Source organism: Delphinus delphis, chromosome 4, assembly GCF_949987515.2.
Source record: "Delphinus delphis chromosome 4, mDelDel1.2, whole genome shotgun sequence".
NCBI lineage: Eukaryota > Metazoa > Chordata > Mammalia > Artiodactyla > Delphinidae > Delphinus > Delphinus delphis.
This window is the reverse complement of record NC_082686.1, coordinates 3,108,921-3,124,794: the sequence shown is the minus strand read 5'-3', so window position 1 is coordinate 3,124,794 and position 15,874 is coordinate 3,108,921. Positions and strand designations below refer to the sequence as shown.

The 15,874-nt window shown below is 56.2% G+C and overlaps 1 protein-coding gene across 5 annotated transcripts in view; it reads left to right on the top strand.

Annotated features, from left to right (window-relative positions):
• PDE9A (phosphodiesterase 9A) overlaps positions 1 to 15,874 on the top strand; it is a 97,747-nt gene that overhangs the window by 25,689 nt on the left and 56,184 nt on the right. For all 5 annotated transcript variants that reach the window (XM_060010270.1, XM_060010271.2, XM_060010273.2 and 2 more), the window contains exons 2-3: positions 9,794 to 9,864; positions 11,156 to 11,233. In XM_060010270.1, the coding sequence (XP_059866253.1) occupies positions 9,794 to 9,864; positions 11,156 to 11,233 (149 nt within the window). The remainder of the gene's footprint in view (positions 1 to 9,793; positions 9,865 to 11,155; positions 11,234 to 15,874) is intronic.

Here is a 15,874-nt window from a genome sequence, read left to right as displayed (position 1 = left end):
GCAGGGCTCCACCACCTGACCCTGCCCCTGCTCCAGGGCAGTGGGGGTCAACCAGACCCCCCCTTCCCATGTCTGGGGCGTGGCTCCCGCGCCCAGGCCGGTCTCACCCCACTTGTTGGTCTGGACCCCTTGGGGTTTCTGCCCAGGCTCACTGCAGCCCCCTAGGAGGACCGCACACGCATCCTCATGACTGAAAACCTCACTTGGGTGAGTCTGGAAGATGCATGATGCGAGGCACGTCAGGTTGGGCTCTGAAGCCGTAGAAATCCTTTAACGGGAAGTTCCGGCGCATGGGCCGCGAGTCTCGGGTGGGTGGGGCGGCGGGATGGGGGAGGAGCATGGGGGAGGAGGCTTCTCTGTGGCCCCTTCTGCCTGCACGGCCTCGGGTCTCCTGGGGGCCACGGCCAATCCCTCCAGCCCCGAGTCAGCTGTGTCCCTGCAGCTGGCACAGACCCGTGGGACCTGCTTTCTTGTCTGTCCCGGGAGGCACCCAGCTTGCCCTTCGCTTCCCATCCAAGGGTCCCTGCCTCTCTGTCGCCTTCGGCTCCGCACCAGCTCCCTCTACTCCTAGCCAAATGCTATTGAAATTCTGACTTTTGTCCTCTGGTTAACTTGTCATTTAATTTTGTCATCCGCTTGGCTTAAAGCCAAAGAGTATTCGTTCCAAGTAAAAATGGTAAAGACCTTTTTTTCCTAAGACTCTTATGCAAATGCAGCGCAGCCCGCTGTTAGGAAGAGAGAGTCACAAGCCAGTTCTGTGATCGGTTATTAACCTCAGCTTCTAGATCTAGGTAACGTCTCTCGTGGTTATAAAAGCCCTGCGTATTCATCGTAGAATATTTGAAAAATACAGAGCAGCATAAAGAAGAAAAGAAAAGAACCCATTATTCCACCAGCCAGTGCGAACATTTCGGGACCTCTCCTGCTGCTGTTTTCAGAGAGACCGAGGGAGAGAGAATCTCTTTCTTTTACATATTTTTTAATTTTGATCATTGTCACTCAGCATTACATTGGCGGTATTCAAAAACATGATTTTAATGCTATATAATGTTCCATCGTTGAGACTTACTAAGATGTAATCATTTCATTGCTTTGAGATATTCACCTTAATTCCATTTCTCTGCAATAACTAACACACAAGGAACAACCCCACTAGCTCTTTGCTTGCAGAGGGGCCATGCAGGGCAGTGGTTTGGTCCTAAGCCTGGGAGGCGACTAGAACACTGCCTGGCACTTAATAAATGCTCTCTTTATTAAGTTTGCTGTTATTTTCTTTTTTTTTAATTTATTTATTTATTTATTTATTTTTGGCTGTGTTGGGTCTTCGTTTCTGTGCGAGGGCTTTCTCTAGTTGCGGCAAGCGGGGGCCGCTCTTCATCGCGGTGCGTGGGCCTCTCACTGTCGCGGCCTCTCTTGTTGCGGAGCACAGGCTCCAGACGCGCAGGCTCAGTAGTTGCGGCTCACTGGGCCAGTTGCTCCGCAGCATGTGAGATCTTCCCAGACCAGGGCTCGAACCCGTGTCCCCTGCATTGGCGGGCAGATTCTCAACCACTGCGCCACCAGGGAAGCCCTGCTGTTATTTTCTTAAGAGCACTTCCTGGAAATGGGATTCCAGGTCAAAGGGCACACATATGGCCACACTGTTTCCCAGCAGGGCTGTCTGAACACACATTCCTGGAAGGACATCCCTCTCCCCACTCCCAGCCAGAGTTGGTGCCTTCACTTTATTCAGATAAGCTCTTGGGGACAATGGGAGATTAGCGTGCAGTTGTGAGCAATACTGCAAAATGATCTGTGTACCCTTCACCCCGTTGCCCCCAGTGTAACATCTTGCAAAATCACGGTACAGGGTCACTGCCAGGATGTAACCGTGAGACAGTCCCCCGCCTTATGCAGACTTTCCCTGTTTTGTTGTGCTCATCTGAGTGTGTGTGTTGAGTTCTGTACGATTCAATCACATATGTAGGGTCTCTTATCCACCACCACAGTCACAGTAGAGGACAGTCCCAGCCCTTTTGTGACCACGCCTACCTCCATCCTCCACCCGGAGCCCCACCCTCCTACCCCCACCTCCATCCCTAACACTGTTCTCCATCTCTATAATCTTGTCGTTTCAGGAATGTCATGTAAGTGGAATCACACAGCATGTAACACTGTTCTCCATCTCTATAATTTTGTCATTTCAGGAATGTCATATAAGTGGAATCATACAGCATGTAACCTCTTGGGGTTGGCTTTTATTCATGCAGCATAAATCCCTTGGAATCCATCTCAGTTGTGTAGATCAGTAATTCATGCACAGTGTGGACGGACCAGAGTTCGTTTAACATTCACCTGTTAAAGGGCATCTGGGTTGCTTCCAGATTTGGGCTCTCCATCACTTTTTCGTTCTTGCCAATGTGGTGGTTTGCCTTCCATTTCTTGGAGGCCAACGTGGCTATTTTTAGAAGTCAGTACCCTAGTTTGGTTGGGTGGAGATTTCTGATGCCATGTAACGCGTAGAATTCATCATCATCAGGTAAATACAAGTATGATGAAGTGTCAGTGCTGAGGTTTAAGATGCTGGGGGGCTGAGATCAATAGCCGACGTGGATGGAGCGAGGAGGGACCAGAGTGAACATCGCTGGGAGAGGCGTCGAGTTCTCATTAACAGAGGAGGGAACCGGAGCCGGGTGCCGCGTGGAGGAACAGAGCTCGCCACGTGCCCTCAGGAAGGACAGCTTGCTGGGAAAGGAGAAGTGTCTTTCTTCCCTGCCTGCTTCAGGACCTCGGCATCCTGGTGTCTACGCACCCCAGCTCTCATCTTCAGCTGTAGCCGTTTACAATCACTTCGGGGAAAAACTGCAGAAGAATTACAATGAGGAAAATTTTACTCGAGATTCATTACTCCAAGTTCAAAGACGCTCCGTGAAAATTGTTGCTAACGCAGTCGAATAAAAAATTTCCCATGCGGTGTGAGCGTAACAGCAAGACGAACGTAACTGCATGTTTTGCAGCAGCCAACCCCAAAAGCACAACTACCTGACATGGATGTAGCTTTGAATGATTTTGGAAGGGAACTAATACCATCCTGGTTTACGAGCTTCGTGAGCTGTCTCCCTGGTGAAAACGATTGTAGCCGGCCCGGCAGAGAAAATTCCCGGGGACACACTGCAGTCTCAGGAGGCCTCTGACCGTCCCCCTCCCTGCCTGGTCCCTGGTCCCCTTCCAACATCCACAAACTGAACTTTTCTTTTGTGATAGTGGTGGGTTTTGTCTTTCTCAACCCAAACCTGAATTGCCGTTTGGTTACCTTATTCGTCCAGGACTGGAAGCATTTCGCAATATGGAGCCACAGATGTCTGAGTGAGAAACCCACAGCTTCCAGTGGTCACTGACTCCATGCCAGTCCAAACCAAAATTTGACAAACCCAGCAAGAAATGTTCTCAGCAGCTGCAAGGAACTGCCTCGGATAGAAATAGGAAACCAAACTCAGGTTCCCGTCTCCGAGCGCAGGCACAAAGCGTGCTCATCCCAGCCCCCAGGGTGCTTAGACGTGCGGGGTCCGGGGACGGGGGCGCGGTGCTGTCTCTCCTTTCTGGTTATCTCTGCTCTGTTTTCACTGCCCCTCCTGGGCGGGCTCCCCGTTACTCAGCAGAGGAAATTGTGTGCTCAGCGGCCACTGCCGACCACGGTTGCGCTGAATGACCAGTGTAAATGGGGCAGGGACAGTGACAGGTCGCTTTCACCTGTGGAGCCCAAATGAAAGGATGCTCTACTCGAAATCTTTCTCGTGCCTGAGCACCGCCCCCAGGGTGGCCCTCCCCCACCTCCACCCTCTTCCAGCAGCCAGGTTTATCCTGTGCCTGGACCACGGATGCCCGGCACCGGCGGCCAGCCCCCCACGACTCCTCCCCCATCCACCACCTTAAAGCGGGGAGGTAGGAAGGCAGAGGACAGCAGGTGATGGACATCAACACCAGCATGTTTTGAAATTTCTTTTAAGAAGCTTCACCTGCGTGAATTCATACGTGGTTTTTAAGTCATGTGCGTCAGGGGTCATAATCCTCAAATGCATGCTGCAAAACTCAGAGCTAATATCTGGCAAAGATGGAATACAGCATCTTTGCGCCACCTGGGCACCCACCCGGGCCAGCAGCCCCAGGCTCTGGGCCCACGGATAGAGCGGGACTCGGCCTCCAGGTCTGAAAACCCACCAGCATGGCAGCCACGACCATCGTGGGGCAGACATGGAAGCAAGTGCTGGTCAGCCGCGTGCCACAGTTGTGGACACATGGACGGGGGCTAGGAGTGGAGCCAGGAGCAAGGGGGACGGAGCCTGAGCTGGTGAAACCGTGTGTGTCACGGTCCGGGCAGCCTCCCCGTGGTGGAGTCCGCTGCTGAACTGACGGACTGGTCGCCAGAGGTATCTGGCTGAACCAGCCCCTCCAAACTGGAGAATGGGACACATCGGGCTGAATTCTGCACCTTTTAGGTTCACGAAAACACGACAGGTGAGTCAGAGCACAGCCTGAAGGGAGAGGCAGACTGGAAGGAACCTGGAAGCTTCCAGGGCCGAAGGTGGGGAAGCCGGATGCAGGGCCCTCACAGGAGGTGGACGACCCTCCCGGGAAAGGTCCAGCAGGGGCGGGGCTGCCCCCATCCGTGGATGAACATCTCAGGGCTTCTGCGGGTCTCGCTGAAGCCTGGGGCCCCAGTCCCGCCCCCGTCGCTGCTGGATTGCCTGTGTCCTGTCTCCCGTCCAGGGTACAGCCCATCGGGATTGGTTTCCAATCCAGAACATCTCAGCCGCTCCCCACACGCTGTCCTCGTGCTGAAACACGAAGCTGCGTTTCCCAGTGGAAGGTCCTGGAATCTCTCCTGAGGAACGTGGAAACCCCTTCATGCTGGGTTGGTTTGCAGAAGACCAGAGAGTGCCTTCCAGGAGCCCCGGCTGGGCGATGATCAAATCTCCATCCTCCTGGCCTCATAACGGGAAACTCGCTGATCGATTATCTGAGCTGCCTGGCGGCCCGGAGACCATCCATCTTCCTGCTTTTTGACACGCAAACAGCAGCATGTGGCTGGAACACGGGAACTCAGGGGCTACTTCCTGCATTCTCCCCTCCATGAGCCTCTGAATGGGGGGTCCAGGGGGAGAGAGGAAAACACAATAGAATCCCGTCCCGGGAAGAGGCCTCTGGACTCAGAATGGACAAGTCACCCCCAGGCCTTTAGAAAGTGCTGTCCTGTCTCTTTAACCCCTGGACGCGAGTTGGCCGTGCTCTGACCATCTGCTCCACGGTTACCAGCCCTGGGTTCTAAGCATGTTGATGGAGGTGCCTTTGATAACAAGAAACAGAACCGTGCGTACATGGCAACTCAAGCCACTGGGCTCTCCTGCCCTCTGCCCCTCCCCTCTGCCCACTGTGATCCGGCCTCCCTCCCCGCCTTCTCCGGGGGCTGCGCCTCCTTAGTGATCTCGTGGGTGGCCTGGTGTGGTCAGCCCAGGTCAGACTCCCCGTGACCCTGTGACTCACCCCAATTGCCACCAGCTCCGGATCGCTTAGTGAAGTTCTCACGAGGAAAGGAGATTGTGTGCCGGCCCGACAGTTGTAGGTCAGGCTGCGGGCAGGGGCAGGGTCCCCAGGTGCCAGGGCTGCCCAGCCAGGGCTCTAGGGAGGCGCCCTGTGCTTTGAGGGCTGTGGCTGGGCCACGGCAGTCCCCTGGGTCTCGCTCCCAAGTCCCCACCTGTAAGGACAGGCCTGCAGGATGTCTTCAGAAAGGTCCCCACCCAGCAACCCCCCTGGGAGAGCACAGCCCTGACCAGAGCCCTGGGCCCGTTTCCCGGGCTGCCCAGCTGGGATGGGCCAAGGCCAGTCCCAACCACGCACTGACCAGAAAGCCCGGTCAACCCGTGTGTGCCCCGGGACGCTCACCTCTCTTCCTCGTCTGCACTGACTGTCGGTCGCTCCCCACAAAGCCCCAGCACCGTCCTGCTGAGAGCTCGCGGCCTGGCGCTCCCGCCCCGGGCTCCATCCCCACCTACCGAGAAACAGTGGAAACGGAGGAGCTGGGTTACATGTCCTTTCTTCTCGCTCTGCAAATCCTGCAGTCGTACATTTGAGGTCCTACTGAAATAAAACTGGGTGCCAGACAAAGGAGGGCCACAGGTCACTTTGGGTGCGTTTGGCAACTTGAAGAGCCCTGGAGACTTCCATCCACACTCAGGATTTCAGAGCCACTGGGGACCTGGAGTTTCACAGGCAGCAGAGCTGGTACGCAGCTGAATTTTGTGTCAGAGCGGCAGCGTCCTGAGGGCTCAGCGTCCTGAGGGTTCCCTCACGTGTTGCCCATCTCAGCCCTGAGAGGCAGGTGCAGCTGGCGTGATGGACCTCGTTCGCAGAAAGGCAAACTGAGGCTACGGGGTGGTGGCGGTCTTGCCCACGACGGCGGAGGGGTGGGCAGGGCACTGGGAGGGAACCGATGGATAGAAGAATAACCGACGGGAGCGCAGGACCCCCTGCTCTTGCCAGGACACCATCGCTGGGTGGGCGGGGGGTGAATACAGATATGACACGCCGTGCAGAGCCTGCGAGTCAGAGCTGTTTGGGTCACGTGTGTGCTGGACAGAGGGAGGCCTGGGCTGTGATCCTGACCCCCTGACCCCTCGCTGGCTGGGCCCCGGGGAGCTTCGTCCAGCTCTGTGCTGCTTCCTCTGGGGACCCCTCAGAACACAGCTTGGCGGGCGGCTGGTTTCCATGAGTATTTGTTACCCAGCTCTGCAGGCAGCAGGAAGGTTCCAGGTGCCGAAGTTCCCTCTGACGTTCACAGGTCCCAGCTGACTGTGAGGGAGGCCCAGTACCCAGCAGAGGAGAGGCCTCTGGGCTCCCCTTTTTTCCTCTCGTCCTGTTTTAACATCGCGGTGCTGCCGACCAAGCCACATGAAAGGGTGTGGGGTGACCTGCCGTGCTTCACTGATGAGCCGCAGCCCGGGGCAACCTAAGGCCCTTATTTCTCTGTTCATCACGCTGCCTCCGCTTTTCACGTTTAAATTTCATTTCACCGGCGCTGTTTCCCCCGCTGTTTATTTCTGGATAGAGGCTAAAGGATTTGCAGAACGATTCAGCCTGGGAACAGAAAGCCTCGTACCCTCCTGACCAGGCTGCCTGGTGACGGGGGCGGGGGAGGGCTTCTTCCCAGGCCGACCAAGCCTTTGTGCTACAGGGGCTGGTTTCCCACACCAGGAACAACCCACCTAGGCCGGGAGCTCCTCCTGACACCCGGCCAAGAACTGGGCTGTCCAAGCACTTCCAACGTCAGGGTTCACGTGATGTTCACCCCAGCCTCTCACCTGCGTTGGCCCCGCTCAAGGCTCGTTAACTAACTAACTAAATAAGGCAAAAGCCTGACTCTCGCACAGATGTGAAAGGGCCACACGTCAAACTAACTTGTTAGCTGAACAAGGGAAACGGCAAAATGTTACAACCAGTTCGGAAGTGCAGTCAAAGAATGCTGCATTTCTCTACGGTAGAGGAATGTTGAAATAGATTTACAGATGGACACAGCGTGGTTCCCCACTGTAATGGAAGACACCCGATGCAATCTTTTCTGCTTACTTCTGATTTCCTTCCATCCCCCGCCACCCCCCCCCCCAGTCAAAAATAATCTCAAAGACTCTTCCGGACCCAGAAGAAGGCTGGCCTCCCTCACGAGGTTGGGCGGGATCGGTTACAAAGGGGCAGCGAGAGTGTCAGGGAGCCCTGTGGGCCCTTCTGGGTTTGTTGTGCTGCTTCGTAACTGGACTTTTTAAAGCTTTTATTATTTGCTATCCCGAGCCTAGGAAGCTATCACGAAAGACTCGCTCCTCCAGATTGCATCTGCAGTGCTTATAAAGTTGGGCAGACTCCCCTCTTGTCGAGGCCCCCAGGATATTCCAAGCTCCCGGTCTTTCTTCCCACCTCCCTCCCTGGGGAGGGCCTTGTCGGCGCTAACTTGCTGGGGTCACGCTCAGCTCATGACCAGCATCCGGCCTGCCAGCCCCCTCACCCTGTGCCGGGATCTCCGGGCAAATCGAATGTTCACAGACGGAGCCGTCTTGTCCTCTGCCTCGGCCCACCCTCGCCTTTGACTGGGGTCTGGGATAAACCCACGCAGTCAGCCCACACCAGGTGGACACGACCTTCACAAAGGCTTGAGTGGGAAAGTCAGAAATGGCCCCGTGTCAGTGCGCGAACGGCCAGGACCCCGCACCTCACCCGTCTTGGGCACGGCTGCAAAGGCCGAGGCGTGAGCTAAGGCCTGTGCTGGGGGCGCTGGGACGCGCTGTCGTGAAAATGCGGGGGGCCAAAGGCGCAAGACTCCTCTGGCGGTGGGGTCGGGGGGCCGTGTGGAGAAGCTGGCCCCGAGTCCCGAGGGCTGGGAGGAGGGAGAGCGGAGGACGGTCTCTGGGAAGGGGGGACCCAGAGCAGAGGGCGAGGGAGGGGCACCCGTGGGCGGGAGCTTGGCGAGAGCACAGCCTCGAGGGACGCACCCCAGAACCTCAGGTGCCCAGCGAGGAGGTGGACCTTCTCCGGTGGGCGTGCGGGGCAGCAGAGGCGTCTGCACGGAAAAGTGGTACAACCAGGTTTGAGTTCTAGAAACCGAGGGTGGGTGCTGGGCTGAGACCCAGCAGAGCCAGTGCAGGGGCTGCTGCAGGGGTCCAGGCGGGACCAGCCCTGAGCCAGGCCGGTGGCCGCCGGGTGGACAGTGCCGAACAAAGGCCCTGTCACCAAGGGTGCAAATACCACCTCGGGGGGCAAGCTGGCAGCCCAGACAGTGGTGCTGGCTGACTCTCAGCGTAGGCAGGCCAGTGGCACAGAGGAGGCCGTGGTAGTCAGGGACCAGCTACGTTTGCGGGGAAAAACATCTGCTTACTCTGTTTTACTGTTTCCCGTAAAAAAAGATGCAAACTGACCTGGCTAAAACAATAGCGCTCTGCGCACTGAAAAATACCTGCTCTCCTCAGCTTGGCTCGCCCCACGCCCGCGGACTCCTGGTGAGCAGGAGGGGCCTTAAGTAATTAGCCAGGGAGAATGTTGACAGAAAACCTGTTACAGGAGCCTTGGCGTGGACTGTCCTATGCGCGCGGTCCAGCCTTGGAGAGCAGCCCCCCTCTCTGTACGTGAAGCCCCCTCTCCCAGGGAGGGGTTCCAGAGCCCAGATTCACAATCGGGGCCCCTCGGACAAAAGATGCTGATGTGACTGGTGTGTTTCTCTCCTGTCCAGCAGGGACTGGACACCCAGGCCATGTGTAAAAGTGCCTCCGGTGAAATTTGTTCACTATGCAGACCGACGGTTCCAATCGGACCCTTTCTCAGGGTGATTCCCTCTTGGATTTGGTCCTGCACCTCAGCCCCCAAATCCTAAAAGGCAATCTTTTGTTTTTAAGCTAATGATCTTAAATTTCTTTTGCATAATGGCCCCGGAGGCCATTGGAGACCCCCTGCGATGTGATATCATTAAGCTGAGGTTGTTGATGGTGCGGGGCACGAGGCAGCATGTCACCGCAGGTGTCCTTACGTGGGTGATAGCGTTGTTTTTCACAACTCTTTTCAGCGAACAGAAGAGTGAAGTTTTTCTCAACCTGTATAAATCGACTCAGTGAAGAGACGTGCCTGGAACATTCCAGTGCCCACAGTTATTTTGTTTTTTCTTTGTAAAATTAACCTGCAGGTCGGGACCAGAGAGAAAGCTCTGGAATCTGACGTCACCACGGAAACCAGCTGCCCTGCTCCCGCCTGACCCTCACGGCCTTCTGCTTCTGTTTTGCAGGTGGTCTTCAGCAAGTATTGCAACTCCAGCGACATTATGGACCTGTTCTGCATCGCCACCGGCCTGCCTCGGTGAGTGACCCGGAATTGCCCCCGCCAGAGGGACGCCTTTAAATTCACCTGGAGGGACAGGTACCTGGGAGGGCGAGTGGCCGAGTCTAGGGGACAAGAGGTGTGGTAGGGCCCGTGGGCTCACCTTGCACCTTGCACTTGGGACCTTTCGAATCAGTGGATCAATCTCTGGAGGTTTTTTCAACCACCGCTGTGCTACGCAGAAGGAACCTTTGGAGGAATTAGGCAGAAACTACTGTCTTAAGAGTTTCTTTTTTTCTTTCATTTATTCCTTTGCATTGGGAGAAAGGGTAAAGGACGGTGGTAGTGTTTAGACTTTGGTCCCCCAGCCCCAAATGACCCAGCAAGGGGGAGAGAGGGGCTCATCACAGATCAAGGTTTAGGAAAAGACTGATGTCAGAAATAAGTTGAAAAGACCAGAAATCTACCTTATAGAACCATAAGGACTCCAGAAGAATTCTTTTCCCCAAATCAACAGTTTGTTCCAGCCAGTGGGTTTTCTGTCCTAACTTCCCAACTATAGAAAGTGATGAGGGGCAGCTTGGCCTGCAGTTAACTAAAGCTGTAACCCAGGTCAAGGAGGGTGAGAGAGGAGGACAGCAGGAGCCGTTCAGAGTCAGGTGAGAAAAAGGAGAGTCAAGGATGAGACTACACACCCGAAGTTACAGCAAGTAGCGGTTTGTAGGAGCAAGAAATAGCCCACAGTTTGGGGCGTCTTTTATTAAGCAATGTGCTAAGAAATAAATAAATGTTGTTCTTTAGAACAACCTGGGTTTTAGGTGTCACCCCCATTGCACAGATTTTGATACACGGCTGAAGACCAGAGAGTTAAGTCATGTGGTTAAGGCAACACCTCGCGTGAAAGACCCCACAGATGAGAAGTTGGAGGAGGATTCATTTATCCACTTAAAACTGTTTGGTAGGAGAGCTTTTTGCCCATTTAGGTAGACCCCACAGGAAATGAAGTAGAAAGGCAAACCCTGAATTCATCACTGGATGATACAAATGTTCATTTCTACTTTGACACCATTTAATCTCCCAACTCAACAAATTACACTTTCTCCAATTCCCATTTTAAATTACTTACACGTCTACCGAGCATTTAGAAGTACACACACAGCCCGTAACTTTGTTTACAAGCTGAGGGCCAGCGTCCTGAGGCCGACTCCTCATGGCCCCTTGGGCAGGACGGGCCTGCTACCCGGGCTCCTACCTCATGGGAGGCCCAGATTCAAGTGTGCACCCGGGGGACAACAGCGGGGTGAAGACACTGGCTTCTCCTGTCTTCCAGGAACACGACCATCTCCCTCCTGACCACAGATGACGCCATGGTCTCCATCGACCCCACCATGCCTGCCAATTCGGAACGGTAAGCGGCTAGTGGGCTACGTCAGCTCCTTCTCGTGGTGTGTCTGACAGCTCTCTGCATGCACGGCAGGGTCTCCATGGTTGTTGTATAAATTTACTGCTGCAGGAAAATCTGAATTTAAACCAAAGATGGGAGGGTCTGGGAAGGAGGCCGCTGGTTCCTTTGCAGAACTTGTCACTTTCCAAGAAAGTAGCAGGTCTAAGCGTGACTTTTCCGAGGCTCCACGAGAGCCCTCTGGGGGGCATTTACAGGTGGGGAAACTGAGGCACTGAGTGGCAGTAGCAGAGCTGCGCCCAGTCCATCCGGGCAGGAGATTCCCTGACCAGACTCCCTGGGCAGCGCTGGGCGTCGGCCCCCTGGGGCAAGTCCCGGTGTTGTCAAGCACTGTCCACCGGCTACTCTGCCCAAGACGGCGGAGGTTGGGGGGTGGGAAGCCTGGGGGCCAGAGGAGTGAAACCAGGAGAGACCTAGAGAGGAAAAGGCTTGGGCAGTAAACACACCTGTGAACATCTGTAAAACAGCCCGGCTGCATGTGGCCGGAGAGGGACTCCAAGCAGAGCCTTTCCCGTCCACGCCCGCCCCTCTGCCCAGCGGCTGGCGAGGTCCCCGGTGGTCCACACTTTGTATTTGCAGTAGGGCCAGGCAGAATCCAGCCCACGTGCCCTGCGAGGCCGGAAGCAGGAACGTGATTGGGAACGGGGTGCCCCTCGGGACCCCTGTTACGCCTGCCCCTCACTGCATCCCCCTGCGAGGGACACGTGTCAATCCGGCCATCAGGGTGTGCCCCCCTGACTGAACCAGGCCAGCTGCTCCAGCCGCAGGAGAGAGCATGCCCAGGCAGACCCTCGAAGTTCCCGGCCACTGGAGGGCCCTGGCCCCCCGATGGCAGCGTGGGAATATTTGGACTCCCATGATGGGATCCCTGGGACCTCCGCTGTAGGGGCCCAAAAGGTTCCCCCGACCAAAGGTGTGTGCACACCTGAGCGCCCAGGGATGGGCACCAGCCCTTCTTCCTCTGTCCCCCGAAGCCACCTGTCAGCCATCCACGCCGGCCTGGGTGCAGGATGCCTGGCCCCAGGCAAGGGCTCAAGACCTCGCAAAGGCTGCCAGGCTTTGGTGCAGAAAGCCCGGCAAGTAACAAACCCTTGGCGCGTACAAAGTCCTAGAACATTTGAACAGGCTCCGATGTCCTCCGAGCTCCGTGGTGAGCGGCCAGCACTGTCCTTCCCCGAGCATCTGGGCGCTTCCGCCCGGTCTCCCCTCCCCCTCCACTGCATCCATCAATCTCCTGAATTTTTAATTTCGTCATCAGGACCTTCTGCCCCCACGCATTCTGGCTTTGATTACGCTCTGATTATCAGCTCCGGGCTACCTGGAAGGAGCGATGCTAATTGAATCCCCAGAGGCTCCGGGAAGACTGTTGTAAATTGTGGCATAAGGTCCAGCCTGACCCAGATCTGTATTCATGAGGAAAGTCACGAGTGACCTGTCACCCCTGACGTCCACAAGATACGATGTCATCAGGGAGAAGTGCCCTGTCTGTGCAAGCCGGTGTCTGATAGGGCAAAACTGCATTTTTCCCGAATTAATTGAAAGCAGTTTGTAGTTTGTCGACTTGTTCTGTCACCTCATCATATCTCCTTAGGCTCTTTATTCTGTGCCAGCCCTTCTCGACGGGGGGCAGTTTCGTTCCCCAGGAGACCCTTGGCGAAGTCTGGAGCATTTTGGCTGCCACGCCAGGGGATGGGGTCTGTGGCATCCAGCGGGCGGAGACCAGGGCTGCAGCTCTACGTCCCGCAGTGCCCAGGACTGGTTCCACCCCAGACTCACCTGCCCAAATGTCAGTGGTGGCGAGGCTGAGAACCGGTGTATGCGGTCCCCACTGCTTTCTCGTCGCAGAGCTGCCCGGTGTCCCCCAGGCCACCAGCCTCACGCACACCCCGGGGGGCTGGCTGAAGCAGAGCCCCCTCCCTCCCTCTCCTCACCCCCTCGGGGCCCCAGAACTGGCATTTCTGCAGGTTCCCAGGTGGTGATGCTGTTGGCTGGGACCTCCTTAATCACTATTCCCAGCACTGGGCATCCCCTCCCCTGTCTCTGTCTGCTCCCTGCACGTGAGATCATGGACTTCTCCTTTTTACCAGCTGCCTCCATCATCTTCCCCCCGTCTGTGTCTGCTTCCCACCCTCTGCCCCTGAAAGGCAGCAGATCCCCAAGATTCCCTTCCCATCTGCTCACCTCCCCCTCCCGGGTCACGCGTGAGCCCCAGTGAGGCCTCCAATCTGTTCCGTTTGCTTCTAATTCTCCAGTCCCACGGTTCCAGCTGCCGTCGGGGGCCCCGCCCCCTCTAAACATGCGTGGTATAACCTAGTCCAACCAAACCAGTGACCATCAGCCCTGCCTGCAGGTTCAAACCACCAGGGATCATCAAAAAGGCTCTGGTGACCAGAGCCCCACTAGAACCCAGGAAATGTGGATTTTTGAGGGATTTTTTTTTAAAGCTCACCGGGTGATTCCAGTGTGCAGCGAGGGTGAGAACCACTGGTGTAAAGTGGGCAAAAGCTAAGAAACTACTCTTGAGCCCCAGGTGGGTGCTCAGCCTGCCAGGGACCAGAAGCTCACCTCTACCAGACGCAGGGTGTCCCCTTCTCAGAAAGTGCTGGAAACATTTTGTTTCCTCCCAGAAGACGGTCAAGTCAGGTCATGTCCCTCCAGCTTCCTCCGCCACTGAAGACCCTGCAGCCCTTCGGTCCAGCCTTGTCAACACCTGTACCCTGCCCCCAGCCTCGGATTCAGGAACCGCCTCCCGGGAGAGGCTCTCCTGCAGGCGCCAGCTCGTCCACCTTGCCTGCTTGCTGCCCAGTTCACACTCGCAGGGGCCGCTTTTCACAGCCTCTTCTCCGAATTACAAGGGCTCTTGACTGTGATCACCTGGTTACTGATCAGAAGTCGGGGTCCCAGTTTTCCCATCTCTTATACTAAACTTTTCGGCTCATTTCAAACCAGATCTCATGACCTTCTGAGTCTTCCTTCAAAATGCTTCTTCCCTTAACGATCAGAGAATGTTCAGACCCGCATTTTAAATAACCTGGTACCTATTTACCTAAGTCAGAGAGGCTCTAATCTAGCAATGGGCTGAGTAGCTTCCTCTCTCTTTTGGAGCTGATAAGAAAGGTGATGGATTGCTAATCCCCATTCCTAAAGACTAACGAACACAAGCAGACACATCCCAGCTTTGTTCATGTCACGCTCGGCGGGACCGAGCGTCTGGTCCCAGTGCGCTCCTTTCTGGACAAGGGGACACTGTGGGTCCCATGGTGCCCCGCTGACCAGCGTGTTGCTTCTTGACCACCCTTCCGTTTCTGCCTCTGCTGCTTCAAGATCCTTGCTGAAGGAGAGAAACAGACCCTTAAGTAGTAGGAGGAAAAATGGGGCGTGTGGAGAGAGGGGAGGGCAGGACGGCTCCTGTGTTTCCGGTTTTAGCCATTTGTGTTACACGAAGCTGTCCGCCAGATGAAATGGCTGGGCGCTTACAAGGATGGCGTGTGTGCCCATCCCCTCCGCTGGGGAGAAACGCTTCCTGGAGTCCGGCGCAGCTCCCAGTAAACGTGTTTGAAAAGACGCATTTTGGAAAAAGACAAATACAAGTTCAAGGCGAATGGAAAGTGGTTTATCTCAGTTCCGTTGCTGAGGAAGAAACGATGAAGCTGCGAGTCAATTTAGGCCGAGGCAGGGGTTCATTCAGTCGTGGAAGCGGCATAACTGCTTCTGAGGACATTCCTGCTGTCGAGTCAAGAGGATTAAGGAACCAGGGGCCAAGGGTAATCTTGGGGATCCAGCTGTGGTCAGCGCCTCTGACACGGGGAGCGGGGGGCGTTTCAGGACACGCGGCTCTGTCTCTCCCCATCCACGCCTCCGGCACCTCCTCTGTGCCGTCACTGTCACCTCCCGGCCAGCGTGGGCTTGTGGGGAGCAGGGGAAGACAGTCCTTGTGGCTGCAGGGGAGGGAGAGAGAAGAAAAAGAGGGGAAGGGATGGCCCCTTCCTGCGCCCCTCGGGCCCAGGATCCCGCCTCTCCACCCACTGCCCCAGCATCAGTGCTGCTCATGGGGCTGAGGGAGGAGGAGAGAGGAGAGGTGACGCCCACCTCGCCTTGGCTGTCCGCGCCCCTCAGCCCATCGCCACAGCCCTGGCGCCCCCCCGGCAGCACCGACACGTGCTCTGGATACGCCCCTGGTTCAAAGTGAGCCCCACACACGCGGTGGACTTCAGGGAGGGTCCCCCCTTCGCTGAGCGGTGGCTCCTGGAAACCTGCAAGCTGGCGAGGCTGACGGCTGCTGGGAGGCCCGGGGAGGGTGGACCCGCCCTGCTCGCCATCCGTGTGAGGACAGAGGCAGCTGTGTCCCCTTGGCCAAGCCCCGCCCCAGCCGGTGTCTCACCTGCTCTGCAGCTGGAGCCACACCTCAAGCCGCGTGGACTCTGAACAGGCTGTTCTGCGATCTCCCAGGACCCAAACACCATCACCACGAAGCCTCTGTAGGGAATGTTCCCCAAGTCCCAAATAACCAACTTCCGGGGGCCTTTGGAGGAGGACCTTTCCCCAAGCAAGGTGCACGCTCCTGAGGGGGAGATGGGTGGGGGTGAC